General features: G+C 39.5%; 2 protein-coding genes across 6 annotated transcripts; one reads left to right on the top strand and one right to left on the bottom strand.

Annotated features, from left to right (window-relative positions):
• The first annotated feature begins 1,016 nt into the window (after positions 1–1,016).
• On the top strand, positions 1,017–4,276 carry bhlhe40 (basic helix-loop-helix family, member e40). The gene is made up of 5 exons (XM_024270843.1): positions 1,017–1,377; positions 1,469–1,532; positions 1,733–1,840; positions 2,147–2,270; positions 2,367–4,276. Exons 1-5 carry the CDS (start codon positions 1,307–1,309, stop codon positions 3,281–3,283), a joined length of 1,284 nt encoding a protein of 427 aa, XP_024126611.1. The 5' UTR covers positions 1,017–1,306; the 3' UTR covers positions 3,284–4,276.
• A 3,887-nt stretch (positions 4,277–8,163) lies between these two features.
• Positions 8,164–14,069, bottom strand: tomm34 (translocase of outer mitochondrial membrane 34). 5 transcript variants are annotated; one of them, XM_024271047.2, is made up of 9 exons: positions 13,624–13,869; positions 12,789–12,805; positions 12,010–12,149; positions 11,493–11,592; positions 10,742–10,894; positions 10,408–10,580; positions 9,948–10,095; positions 8,936–9,062; positions 8,164–8,822 (listed from the first exon to the last, which is right to left on the bottom strand). In XM_024271047.2, exons 3-9 carry the CDS (start codon positions 12,137–12,139, stop codon positions 8,724–8,726), a joined length of 930 nt encoding a protein of 309 aa, XP_024126815.1. In that variant the 5' UTR covers positions 12,140–12,149; positions 12,789–12,805; positions 13,624–13,869; the 3' UTR covers positions 8,164–8,723. The 5 variants fall into 5 exon arrangements, with proteins under 5 accessions (XP_024126815.1, XP_024126819.1, XP_024126817.1 ...); XM_024271051.2 differs by lacking the exons at positions 12,789–12,805; positions 13,624–13,869 and adding an exon at positions 13,996–14,069; XM_024271049.2 differs by lacking the exon at positions 12,789–12,805 and having other exon boundaries at positions 12,010–12,167.
• Positions 14,070–14,503: the final 434 nt, after the last annotated feature.

Raw genomic sequence — 14,503 nt, 5'->3', positions numbered from 1 at the left:
TAAGAAAGGTGAAGCTACAAAAAAATAAAATAAATAAATAAATACATTATAGGGGTGCCCCTGACAGTCTTTAATGATTATTTGTGTTATTTTATGTGTTTTCTTGCTTAATTAAAAAAAAATGATAACAGCATTTCAGTTCAATACATTGAAACATCATTGTTCCTCTTTCAGTTTTCTCATTTATTTGAATATTATAGCACATAAAGTGTGCTGTTTGCATGCAAATTAAGTTGATTGAATATTTAAATATTGTGATCCACTGAAAAGCACATGATATATATTTAACATAATTTGTAGTGTTTTTTTAAACTGATTGTAAGCATTTTTTAATGTATGCACTCATCTGCAAAATGACCTTTTTAGAGCAGTGAATTCTTTCTTGTTATTGCATTGATTCCGGTCGTTTCTTTGTCCGCATGTCTGCAGGGATTTGCATTAGAAGACAGTGTTATGTCAGGCTCTGCCCCCCAGCCTGCAGCAGGTGCAGCGGCCGTGTGCTGCATCAGCTGCAGCCTCAGCATGCTCAGCTCCATGAGGAGATCAACGTGACGGTCTGCCCCGACTCACCGCAACACGAGAGCGCACTCCACGCACCGGGACACGTGGGGCTCTCATCATGACCTTCCGTTCATTCTCTACTGTTGATATTATTAAATAGTAATAATGAGCATCACTGCTTTAAATCCTGCGTCACCCGCTGATTATTGACTGTTTTTATGCACAAATATTGTCAAGTGCTTTTATTTTCCGTGTGATCACACAACAGATTATTGTTTATCTGTTGTGCTGTTTTGTGTTGTTTTACGTGCTTCCTGGGTGGTCACCTGTCGGGTTCAGGTCAGCCGCCTGCACGTTTCCTCGCAGGCTTGTTTCCATACACTTCAGCATGGTGGTACACGGGATCCGGCGCGCGCCGCCCCCTCTCTGTCGTCACCACCCCTTCGTCCAATGAGGCGCTCCGTCTGCAGAGAGCGGGCCGCCCCCTCGCCGAGGAGACAGCGCCGTTTAACACGTGAGCCTCATGTGACGGAGGTAGGTCAGACTGAGCGGAGAGTCAGAGGGTTTATTTAACTCCTCGCTCCGTCCTCCTCCACTTTCCCAACGCGCCACCGAGAGGGCTGACCTCCTTCCGCGGCGTGGAACCGACGGAGACTTCCTTCACCCGCCACATCAGAGTTCCACCAAAGAAAAAAAAATATGAGAAACCCGTCAAAGCTGCTGTAAATTGAATCCGAGGCGCAGATCATTCGTGGCTGGACCGGAGACGTGCTCTGACTTTGACGCTGTTTCTGGAGCGCAGATTATGGAGCGCATTCCAAGCGTGCAGCCGCCTCCTCTGTCCAAACTCCAGACGGATCTGTCTGACATGCAGAGGTGAGTTATGGAAGCAAAAGGCAGCCTTACTACTCCAGTCAGATGACACTTTAATAAAAATAAAAATTAATATAATATTTTTCCTCTATAGCATGGATTTTCCAATGTACGTTTATAAACCGAGGCGCGGAATGAAGAGAGGTGAAGAAAGTAAGGTAAGGTTCTTTTTTTTATTTTTTCAAAATGTCCTAATAAATTCTAAGCAGTGTCTTCCACAAGGAGAGCTCAGTGTGGGCGTACTTCCCATAAATGGTTGACCCAATTCTCGCTGTGACATAACAACTTGATGCCTCCCTATGGGCGCGAACGCCTGTGATCAGGAATTTTTACGCAACGTCTCTGTTTATGGTTGCAGGACACCTACAAGCTGCCCCACAGACTCATCGAGAAGAAAAGGCGCGACCGCATAAACGAATGCATCGCTCAGCTGAAAGATTTATTACCTGAACACCTGAAACTCACTGTAAGTTATTTTTTTATCCTCCTAGAGGAGGGAATATTGGATTTATCAGCAGTTAGTAGCATGCGCCATCTAGTGGCTTCTTTGTGGCATTGCACCTGAGCAGAGTGCGTCAGCAAGTCGCACTAAAATATAAATTATTGAAAATGTTCAATAACAACCCAGAAATATGTAATTATATTAGAAATTGTAGAGTTTTATATGATTTTCCATGCTATCAGCTTGAATAGACGTTGAATATGAACACAAACAGCTCAGTCTGTGAGTTATATAAGGGCTTTGGATGTGCTGACTGTGTGTCTCCTTCAGACTCTGGGCCATCTGGAGAAGGCTGTGGTTTTAGAGCTCACACTCAAGCATGTGAAAACCCTCACCTCTCTTCTGGAGCAGCAGCAGCAGAAGATCCTTGCCCTGCAAAGCGGCATGCAGATCGGTGAGCAGCAGAATTGCACGCAAAGGAATTGGAAGCAGGGTAAAGCTGTATGCAGATGATGTTTCTGACTTTGTGGTTTCTTGTCGATTTATGTAGAACAACCTCCTGTCAACCAAGAGAAGTCAGAGGAGATGTTTCGCTCTGGCTTTCACATGTGTGCCAAGGAGATCCTTCACTATCTAGCCGCTCACGAGTCTAGTGGAGATTTTACACCCTCCCATGTAGTCAATCACCTTCACAAAGTGGCTGCAGAGGTGCTGCAGGGTCCAGCCCGACCCCGCACTCCTGTCAGCCCCGGGCCCTCGGAGGTCCCTGCCTACCATCAGCACGATCTGCACAAGGAGAAACCCGACAACCTGCCGCCGAAGCCCAGCGAGGGCTACGGGAAGAACTGCGTTCCGGTCATCCAGAGGGCATATGCTCCGCCAAGCGGTGAGCAGAGCGGCAGCGACACAGACACAGACAGTGGCTACGGGGGTGAGCTGGAGAAACCGGAATCCAGGGTGCAGCATCAAGAGTACTACGGTCCGGAGAACCCGCAGAAGCGGTCTCAGGCGGATCGGCAGAACTCCAGCATCAAGCAGGAGGACGACGAGCCGCGCCACAAACGGCCCCGCGTCGAGTCGTCTGAAGACGAGCTGCTGTCGGGCGGCGAGTCCTCGACCTCCTCGTCCTCGAGCGGTTACAGTAGCTACATGAGTGTTTCGCCCAACCACCCACCTCCCCCGCCGCACCCCCTCTGCATGCCGTTCTACCTCATTCCGCCCTCCGCTGCAGCCTACCTGCCCATGCTGGAGAAATGCTGGTACCCCGGAGCCGTGCCTATGCTCTACCCAGGCATGGGGGGCTCTTCACCCACCATGCCCAGCGACAGACCATCCCCACCTCAGCTAGTGTTATCCCCCAGGGGGGGATCTCCAGCCCCAACCCTTTCACAGACCCCCATGGATTCCCCTGCTCTCCTTCAAGCACTAAAGCAGGTACCCCCCCTCAACCTGGAAACCAAAGAATGAGACGGATGGAATGAGACAATCCGGTTCCATAAGCCAGAGGCAGAGTCTGTAGCTGAAGAGAAGAACTGAGCTGTTCCTCAAAGCATAATCATTGAACTCCTCTGTTCCTCCGACCCACAGACCACAAGAGGACTTGTAGAAATGTTTAGGAGGGTCCACAGAGGACTCCCTCTCCGGAGCTCTGCTTGAATGTTCAAAGTTCAGTGGTTTTCCTCGTCGCAGATGTATCCTGTACACTCGGCCTGTCCTGCACACACAAACACATCGGTTGAATGTAAAGTCTGAAATGTTCTTAGCTGCTGCTGTTGAAGTGTAAACGCAGATGACACTGACGCGTCTCACTGTAGCTTCTCGTGACAAAGACACACCCCTCCAGAGACTTTACCAAATGTCACCCAAAGTCTGTGGCCTGCATCCTCCATTACTGACGACATCCTTCTGAGCGGACATAGCCTGGCTGTGCACAGGCGGGGGTGAGGGGGGGCAGCCACAGTGGATGAAGGGATAGGCCGCCACACGGCCAAAGTGAATGACACCTCTTTTCTTTTTATTAACAAATAGGTTTGTGTAATTATTGTCCATAAGCGTAATGTACATTTTTATTTTTGATACGTGTTCTTGCACTCTGTGGCCTGGGAGTGTGGGTGGCGATGAGGCGTGCTCAAACTGTGTACATTCGGACCCGGTCTGCATTCACCACCATCTGTTTTTGCTCAAGTCAAACCCGGTGTTTGTTCTTGCTGTTGCCTTTTCTTGTGAAACGCTGATGAATCTCAGTTGTTTTTTCTCCGTACAATGTATGAATACTGGAGGTAAAAGCCGAAGCGAGGGAAGACGTGAATGTAAGTTTTAACAGAAGACTAGTTTTCTATAGAAAGAGGTACTAAAGATTTTATATTTTGGGACCTAAAGAAAGATGTTTGATGTACATATTTTGTCTATAAATGTTATTATATACGTGTATTAATAAAGTATTTTTCCTGTGGAAACTTGCTTCAACTACGTGGGAATTAATGACGAGAAAAGACATTTAAATAAACAAATACACAAAATCAGGTCACAAACGTATGAAAGCAGATTCATTAAATAAATCAGAATGCTAGTTTGTGATTCACATGCTTGGTAGTCTTCCCTAACAATCCTCTGCATTTACCTGCACAGGAAAACACTGGATTGTGCCCCCTATGGTTGCATTAGAGCAAGATTTTAGTTAGTTTAAATAAAAACAAAATTAAATTATTTTTTTAGATAAATGCATAGTATCTACTGTACCTAGTAAAAAAAATAATATTTCATCCATGAACCATCTTTATATAGCAAAAAATGTCCAGAGTAGCAAATATAAGAAACTGACACACATGTTGAGTTTATGCAAGTTTTTCTTCTACAAACCATCACGAGTTTAACTCAGTGTCAACCCTACAACCTCTCAACACATCTTCACTTTACCAGTTTTAGCTCAGAGCTGAAACTCTATAGTGGGGCAGCTATAGTCCACGTCTGATTGGACGATCGGAAGTTCGCGCCCTGCCCACCCATCTCAGGGCAGAAGCTGAACTCCATGTTTTTTGGTACACGCACCAAATTTGGCACGGATGTACTTTAGGATCCCCTCTTTCAGAAAAGCAATTAGCCATGAGAAAAATCCAAAATGTCGGCCATTTGTAGTGATGGTGATCATTCACTCAATTGTTACAAAATGTTTATGTCAGGCTCAACAAAATAGGCTGTTCTGTAAACTTGAGGGGTACCTTCAGAATACTATATTCAAAGGTTGTAATGATTGATCGATTGATCAATATCTACTCTTATGATGCAATTAGATTACGTTGGCAAGTGGTTAATGAAACTAAATCAACCAAAACCATTAAAAAATATTTCAAAATGAGATATTTTAATACTCAATATTAAAAAATACAATTTGAATTGACGCATGATAGGTTTATTTCACATTATTGTAAAACGTCCATGATGAGATGATGGCAACACAAAATGATCAACCATCATTACAGTCCAATGTGTGGAAACACTGAATGTTACAGACATGTGACCATACAGCGTGATAGAATGTTTTAATAATGTTTAATTTATGTTATTTTAATGTGGAAAAACAACAGTGGGCTGAACTTTATGAAGCTAAAATTTGTATGGATTTGTCATTAATTCTTGTTTACTTGTTTGTTTGTACACATATTTTATTTACACTTGATTATCTCGCAGGAAATACAAGGAATCTGAACTTGACCCAGACCTCCCTGTGGCTACATAGTTAGGCTATAAGGATGAAGCCCACAGTGCCCCCTGGGAAATGAACCCTGGTATTCTATGCACCATTCCTGAATGCAGCAAACTGACCCATCCAACCGTATTTATATATGATGTACAATAAATGTAAAAATCTTGGATTTTTTTTATGGCTAACATGCTTTTCTGAAATTTGCACGATTATTTAAATAACCGGCCTCACTAACATTGTTTCTGGTGATCATAGGTTGGCACCAATGTGTGTCAGCAGAGCTGCCATCAGTGTGTGAACCGTGTGTGCACGTTTGAGCCTTCTGAGAAAGTAGTAAAGCACAGTGTCAAAGTCAAGGCCTGGGGGCCGGATCTGGCCTGTGGGGTAAATATATCCGGCCCTCCACATAATTTTATATTATTATTATTATAAACAGCCCAATGTTATCTTACTAAAATATTAAAGCAACTAATTTCTATCATTTTGACAGAATATATTATTAAGGAGAGTAAAATATTGAAAGGTATTTAAAGTTTGAGTTATTTTTTCTGGGATAATATTCCTGCCTGTTTTATTCATAGTTACGTTAAATAAGTTACTGTTTAAAGTTTTAACATTTTATTTTTTTTATTAGTTCAATAAATGTTTATCCTGTTTGGCCCGTGACCTGAGCTGCGTTTTGGATTTTGGCCCCTTGTGCGATTGAGTTTGACAACCTTGTAGTAGAAGTAAAGTGATACGTAAGTATATGTCATTTACCATTACAGTACAAAGGGACTTCTGGTCCATGAATAGCATTAGTTCCATTTTCACTGGTTCTTTAAACGCTATTTTCATTTGTTTTGTTGTCCTGCAAAAATCATATGCAAAAAAAATTCCTTTTATGTAAAATAATCTGTTTTTTTAAACAATGAAATAATCTTGAGAGAATTTATTTCACTTGTGATGTAAACATTTTGAGGTTAATTTTTCTTAATGCATATTTAAAAAACAATTGGCTTATTTGTGGATTGTTAAATGATGATATCATTGGACTAATCTTTACCTTTATTTTTTTTAAAATGCGTTGGACAATAAGACTTTTTTTTTTGTAAACCTGCTCTTTGAGGAAGACTTTGGCTTAAAGATTTTATTAATCTTTGGCTTGAAGAGCTGTATTAATCTTTGGCTCAAGGTTTCCCTCTGCTGGGAACGCTCACAAGAACAGAAATGCGAGAACGATTTTCAAGTGCTTCTCCAAATCTCCACTGTGTTTCTGTTAGAAGTCTTTTCTTTTTTTTCTTTTGAGAGAGAAATGAGGAAGAATTGATATTTGGGGGTCAAAGGGGATGGCTGCAAAATGCTGAATTCCCACAGACGCAGGACCCAGCTGCAGTGTTGGACTGTGAGAGAAAGACCTCCAGGGCTGGATGGGAGGTTTGCTTCACAACACTGATGACATGTAGAAATCCTCCTGTGTGTGAATACACTGGAGGATTAAAGGAGAATGACACTTGAAAGGGTGAAACAGATGGAGATGTCAATCCAAAGCAGTCATCACGAGCATCTTCTGGCCTCAACGTCTTCTTTTGGTCTCTATGAAGCTACACCTTTTTTTGGATTGTTGGAGCATCATGGGTACTGTAGTCAGTAGGAGTTTCACTTAATGCTTCAACTGTTTGTGAATGGATTGACTTCTTTGCGACTTATCTGACTGTTTAGCTACGTTTAATGTGTCAAATAGTCCAAAAAAATGTGTTACTTTTTCAAAATAAAAGCCTTTTAATTTTTCTTTCACCAGAGAGCCACAGTGGAGGGTTCAACGAGTCACACGTGGCTCCGGAGCCTCAGGTTGCAGTAGTGGTGTCGAAAAAAATCAATTTGCAAATATGTCGCAAGATTTCATCTGACGATACTTTTATTGATTTACAATACTGACAAGGTGATATATTTAATTAATTATTTATGAGAGTCTTACCTTTGATTCCCACCTAATCCGCTGACCATCAGCACTAAATAAGCTACATTTAGCAAAGTTGAAAATAAACCAAACTCTATTTCCTCAATCATGGTATTTTTAGAACCTTATTGGTTAGGGCACATTCATTCTATGCTTTTTTTTTTCTTATACTGAAAAATATTTTGTTGTGGAAATCAGACAATATTGACTGTTCCCTATTAAAACAAATGTTTCTTAATTTACCAAAATAAAAGTAGCATGAGTTTGCTTGGGTAAAAGCAACATGTATTAGAGATCCAGTTGCAGTGCTTTGTGTTGTGATCATTAGATAAAATAATTTTTAAAATTGTATTACCATGAAAGGTACATTTATATTCAGGTAGTTTTTTTTTCTAAGTCACACTCTTCAAAAAAAATGTTTGGGTACAGTCTAGGGAAATATTGCGATATTGTACCATGATAAGTATCGAATCGCCAATACACACACCTAGGCTGCAGACTTCTTAACTACAGTTGTTTTCTGCACTATTATGCAAATAAATTTGTTAAAAAAATAAATTATCCAGCAACTATTTTTTGCATTGCGCCCGGTTTAAACCTTTTCTTTTTTAAGGGGGGAACTTACAGAATCTGTAACTGAAAAAAAAAAAAAATGCTCATTTGTCTGTGCATTTCTTATGCTTCTGTTCACATCAGACTACTGGAAAATAGCAGCAACAGCTTTTATTTGCAAATCCTAAGTTTTGAAAACTGCACACACACGCAGAACACGTTTAAAAGTCAAAAACAAAAAAAAAAACAAATAATAAACAGCATAAAAACATGAAATCAAAGCATAGCATCTGTGCCATCTCTTGTGCTCCAACAGCTGAACTCAGATGGACAAATCAACAGCATCATAACCTTAATGCAAGTCAGTAATAAAGTATTTGACTGAATAAAATGGACACAGGTTGACGTGCAAACATTGTGCATTTAGCAAACAATGACTCTGAGCTGGTAGGAATCTGGTTTTAGCAGAAATTACATTTTAAGGATGAAAAACATTCTTCATCGCTTGGACAGACGGGAAAGAGCTTATCACAAAAGCAGGAGCAGCAAATCGCTGCTGCTTCATGACTTTGCTGACATATTTTTTACCAAGGAGAACTAGGTTTGCTGGAAGTGTCCTGATGATGTTCATGTGAAGGTCAAAGGTCAAATGCAGATTTTAAAGAAGTCTGTTTCTGTTTGGGAGTGAGTTGGATGTTGGGTTTGGAGGATCCTCACATCTTCTGCACCTCCTGCAGCAGTTTCAGGGCTGCTGTGTTCTTTGGTTCCACCTTCATCAAAGAGTGCAGATCTTCCACGCACGCTTTGATGTTCTGCAAGACATCCGAATGTCAGAAAAGACGACAAATGAGTTAAATGTTACTGAGAGACAAAAAACAATGATTGCTGTGTGAGAAAAATGAGGAAAAGTTTAGTATTTTCTCACCTTGAGCTCCTTGTGAGCCTGAGCTCTCCTGTACAGAGCCTTGATGTTGCTGCTGTCAATCATCAGAGCTTTGTCACAGTCGCTGATGGCTTCTCGAAACTGCTTCACAGACAGGTAGCACAGGGCCCTGAAACACAAACACACAACTCTTTACTTCACAAAAAAGGACTAAAACTTTTAGTAGAAATTCACTCCAATGAATTTTTGAATTTACCAGCATTCCTCTGTTTACACTCTCTCCTGCTAGCTTATAGCATCTCACAAACCTAAGCTAACACTAGTGTAAATGAAAAAAAGGGGTGAGCCTTTTCAGAGCTATCCAGCCGTACAGTTTTGAGCCAGATGTCAGCTCAGTGGAGGAAAATTAAGTCGCTTTTGGATCTATTTGTCTAAGGGAGAATTCGATCCACCCATGGAAGTTGTTGCGTCACAAACCCAAGTTTTATCAAACTGCGGGTCTTCATCTGCTTCTGATCTGACAAGATTCGAACAAAGAAATACTCAGAAATGCAGTTTCAATCTTAAATTCTTAAATATATGTCCTCTGTCACGAGAAAAATGATACAAGAACATGGTAAAAGCACGATTATCATTGGAGTGGGTCTTTAATAGCGAACAATAACTTCAATCACATGTAATTTGTGCATTAAAAAGAAAAGGATGAAAGTTTAAAGAAACAAAACACTATTTGAACAGCAAATAGTCCCCACAAATAAAGATGTTAGGTGCTTTTATTTAGCTTTTCAGCTTCCAACATCAGAATTACCCCCACAACCACATTTTTGGATAATCAACTGTTTGTATGCTTTGAATCAGCACATATATCCGTATATTTATGGGGTCAAATCAGCATAGGTTGTAAAAAAAGGAATTATAATTATGGAATATATCATTTCTTGCACAGGATATTAGAAGCACTTTACAGAAAGCTCATGATAGCCTAAATGCTAATGTTTCCATATATATATATTTTTTATATTTTAAGCAGAACATTGAAAAAGACTCGACTCACCGGTTAGTGTAAGTTGCGACCTCAGAGGGGTTGTATTGAAGGCTCTGGGTGTATTTGTCAATGGCTTTTCTATGCTCTCCTTTCTTCACCAGAGCGTTCCCTTCTTCTTTTAAAACCTGGCCTTTCTTTAAGTCTTCACTACTGGGAGCTAAAGAGGAAAAACACAGAAGGAATCATACAGATGAAAATCAATCGGGTTACATTTCCAGGAAAGAATCAGTTTGATTAAACACCCAGCAAAAACAAACGTCACGTGTCTTTCTGCATTTTATAGCAGATTTCAAATGGACAAAACATATGTAAAAACAGCTCAAAACCATATAAAGATAAAGCATGTATTATAAAACACTTAAATTATTCGTTTTCAGAGCAATTCTGAAACAAAACAACAAATTTGGAACTCAATCTGGTCAGCAATGCTTTTAATCCATATTTTTTTATATTAAGTAGGAGTGCATGCCTGGTTTGGTTGTTTCTTTGATGCCGTTCTGGTCTGCTGCAGAGTTCTGCTGCTTCGCATTGGCTGCAGCCTGTTGGGCAAATTTCTCTCTCACAGATACAGGAACCGACGGGATGGGAGGAAGCTTTTCCCTCCAGGACGGGCCGTCTGCCTCGGTGAGGGCCTTAGTCATTCTGAAAGAGAGTAACCAACAACATTTAGGAGCGGAGAATTGATGTGTCAGCAACACTGAAGGACATTAAAACGCATTAAAAAATAGAAATAAAAACATCTTTTAGACAGAGTCATCACTGAAAGGGATTTGTCTGACTCAAACCTGAATCCAGAACGATACCTGTGCGTGCCATCTTGAGCGGCGGTTACGTTGCAGTCAATAAGCAGGACGGTTCTGTAGTCGACGTAGGCGTTTCTGTACTGCTCAACAGCTTCATATGCAGCAGCACGGCGAAGTAGAGACTTCACATTGAAGGGAGACAACTCCAGAGACCTGAAGGAAGATTGGATTTCATGATCAAACTCTCACTACGACAAATGAAACACCTGGAAAGTTTATTTACGTCAACCTAACCTGTAACATCAAAGTTTTTGTTTAGATCAATGCATGAATATGATCATAAAAATATGTTTTTAAAGTTTGGGAAGTATCACGCTCAACCCTAAATTGTGTAACATAAACAGCAATGTAGACTGTTTTTCATGCTGAGTCTAGGTGTTTACACTAAACACAAAAATGTTTTAAAAATAACATTTTACCTTTTAAAAACTGAGATAATTTGGTCTGAAATAGAGTAAATACTAAAATGAAAGGTAAAAATAGGGACATATTTAAAGTAGATTGTTTTAAATAAACATTTTCTGAAGATAGAAAATCTTTAACAATAAACATTAACATTAATAGTGAATTAATTATTAAATCAATTTTGTTTGTCTGACTGGCAGCTCTGCCACCATCAGGAATGTGAGTATGACTATAAAGGCTTAATAAATGTTTAAATCAAAAGCTAAGTCTAAGCCACCTATAGGTAAAGAAATTAAACAAACATGGTGGTTAATTGGCATTTTTTTCAAATGGCAGTATGACTCACATATCGCAGTCCTTCACGCATGCAGTGCAGTTGCCATCCTTCAGGTAGCTCGCAGCACGGTTTGAGTACAAAATGGCCAAATCTGCTGCGCTTTCTTCTCCTTGAAGAGGAAAAAATATTTTTGTGGCATCAGAACTTCAAGTTAAAGTGATTCACAAATGTATTTCATTTCAGCTAAAGCTTATTTAAGAAATGTCTAAGGCAAGACAAACAAAATAAGAACTTAAAAAGAATCTGGGCAACAGAAAACACACCCAGTTTCACACGACGTTGAGTTTGTCAGACCCTGTTTGGTTTCAAATCTGTCTTTCTTTATTAGTACTCATCCAAGCAGTAGTGTTGATATAAAATTTGTATCCGGATGTTTGTGTTTCCTAAAGTAGAAATGTTTAATGTTGCTACTTTATGCTAAGATTGATCAGCTAAAGATGCTGGAAAAACTGTAAAGAAGCAAAAAAAAAAAAAAAAAACAGTTGAAGAAAAAAATCGAACCGGTGAAAGTAATGAGAGAACTTACTGGACTTTTCCAGCACCTTGATGGCCTGGCTGTAGAGATTGACAGCTTCTCCATACTGGCCTGTCTTAAAGCACTCGTTACCCGCTTGCTTCAGCTCCGTCCAGGACTTTGTCTTCTGTTTCTGAGGCATGACTTCCTGTCTGTTCAAAAGTAGAAACATATTTCATAAAATACATACATAGAGCTGATTATAACCTTTAATAAAGTCCCCATTTATAACTAGTAACTTCGAGTCTTAACCATTATATGCCTAAAACGGTCTCATTATTTTGGCGTGTTTCTAATTCTGTTAACGGGAGCCTCAAGCTCCAGATCACTTGATCCTCAGTGGAGTTTAAGAATTCACCCTGCAGCAGCAAAACCATGAAGAAGAAACATCTTTGATGCTTCACACACCACTATTTCACCATTTGAAACTAATTTATCAAATCCTGAACAAAACAAAAGAAAGTTACAAATAATGCAAAATATATGGAAGATTGGTCATTTCTGAGCCTCTGCATGAATTATATATAATACATAAAGCTATACAGCATTATTAAAATAAAAAAGTCAGGAATACCTTCATAACTTTGTAGAGGCATGTAAAAATAAAACACATTATTTTAATGAGTTAGGGATGAAGACACATGCAGCCTACCTTATTTACAGCAGATTTATCTGCACAGAAAGTCCCTGCACTGTTGATTTTACAATATTAGTAAAAAAAACATACTAAGCAGCTACAATAATTATTGGAGTACAGGGTAACTAACTACCAGTTATTCAGATCTACTCACAGTTTGCTTTAAAATCCCTTCAATGCAGCAAAGAAAGATCAGAGAAAAAAAAACTTAAATGACAGTTTGATCAGATAAATACCTATGAAAATATGAGTTTTGCCTGGAACCATTCTCAATTGACGTAGACTAAACCTGCAAAATCAACCCTTCTTTTCTTGCAATCGGATTTAAGTAAACAGAAGATGCAGTTTCACTTGTTTCTTTTTGCTCAAGAGTCACTTTAGAATAGAATGAAGCTATAATGTTATTACTAGTCATTTAATGCTGCTTGAAAACTGTTAAGTTAAATAAACTATGGATAAATAACTTATTTTATTTTGAAATTATGGATGACTGATATTGATAAACTGGAAGATTTAATAAATTTCAGAATAAAATGATACAATATGTGGAGCAAGAAAAGCTAAAAGTTGTGAATTCCAATGACAGTATAATTAAGCATGAAGTATGACTAAAGAAGAAGTTTTTAATTTATTTTTAAGTCGCAGATAATAATCTAAAAACACACAAGTTTAATTATTATCAGAATTGTATGACAGTAACAACAATAATGTTGTTTCAGTTTCGTTTTTAATGAATTGTTTAAGTACAGCAACTTCCACACAAACACTAAGAAGCTGCTAATGCTTTAACAGAAGAGCTGTAGAGTCTGAAAACTCCCCTTTTGCTAACTACAGACCAGTCCACTTGTTTTAAGGACATATTTTCAAAATACGATTTTAAAAGTGAAGCGCATGGAGACCCATTTAGCATGCTCTCTCGGCTATGCTAGCTAAAGTTCTTAATATAGCTGCTAACACGGTTAGTTACGCTAGCGTAAGCGCTGTCTTACCGGCGACCGGTGTAACGTGAACAGTGACAGTCCTCCTCTGCTGAAAACAAAAAAGTCAAACCGTATGAATAAGAGTTATGAACCCGGATAGAGTAAAGGGTTTTTACTGAGAGCACCGCCGTTGTCCTCGTGGTCGCTCCCGGTACTGATCTTTAAATGTGTGAGCTCGCGTGCGGAAAACACTAGCCGGCTCTCGTACATTCTCCGTCAGCCTGTGGACGTTGATGGTGGAGGAGGAGATAACTAGTATCGGTTTCGCTCAGGTTTCGTTTGTTTGCTTTTCAAGCGGCTCAATATATATTTTTTTAGTATTTGGATTATTATTCTTTTATCAAATAGTTAGAAGTGTAACTTGTAAAATAAATCACTCACCATACAATGCAAAATTTCAAACTATTGTAAGTTTAATATAGGACAGTCAATGCTGTGTATTTATTTTGAAAGCTCGAAAAGGGAAGTGAATTCTTTCCTCTTCCGGGCTTACGAAAAAGAGAAAATCAAAGGTTTTTCTATGAAAACAAATATCACATAATAGCTTTAGAAAAAGATCTAGCATATCAAAAAACAGATAGCCGTCAATTGATAAATTAAACAACAAAATCTGCAAACAAAAAATTACTAAAAATATACATTGACATTCAAAAGTTTGGGATCTCCCAGACAATTTTGTCTTTTCCATGAAATCACACTTTTTTTGCCAAATTGGTTGAATGCAACCCCCAACACTGGCAGGCGGAACGTGAAGCCAACCAGGAAGTAACAAAACGTTGCAGTACCGGCACTGACCAGAGAGGCTGGTGCTTTAGAGTGAGCAAATTCCTATTGACGCTCGTGTTAAAATCCTCATTTTCAGCCCTCTAATAAACCCCTTTAATGCCTG

Source organism: Oryzias melastigma, linkage group LG1 (genome assembly GCF_002922805.2).
Source record: "Oryzias melastigma strain HK-1 linkage group LG1, ASM292280v2, whole genome shotgun sequence".
Classification (NCBI taxonomy): Eukaryota; Metazoa; Chordata; class Actinopteri; order Beloniformes; family Adrianichthyidae; genus Oryzias; species Oryzias melastigma.
This window is presented reverse-complemented; position numbering and strand designations above follow the sequence as displayed.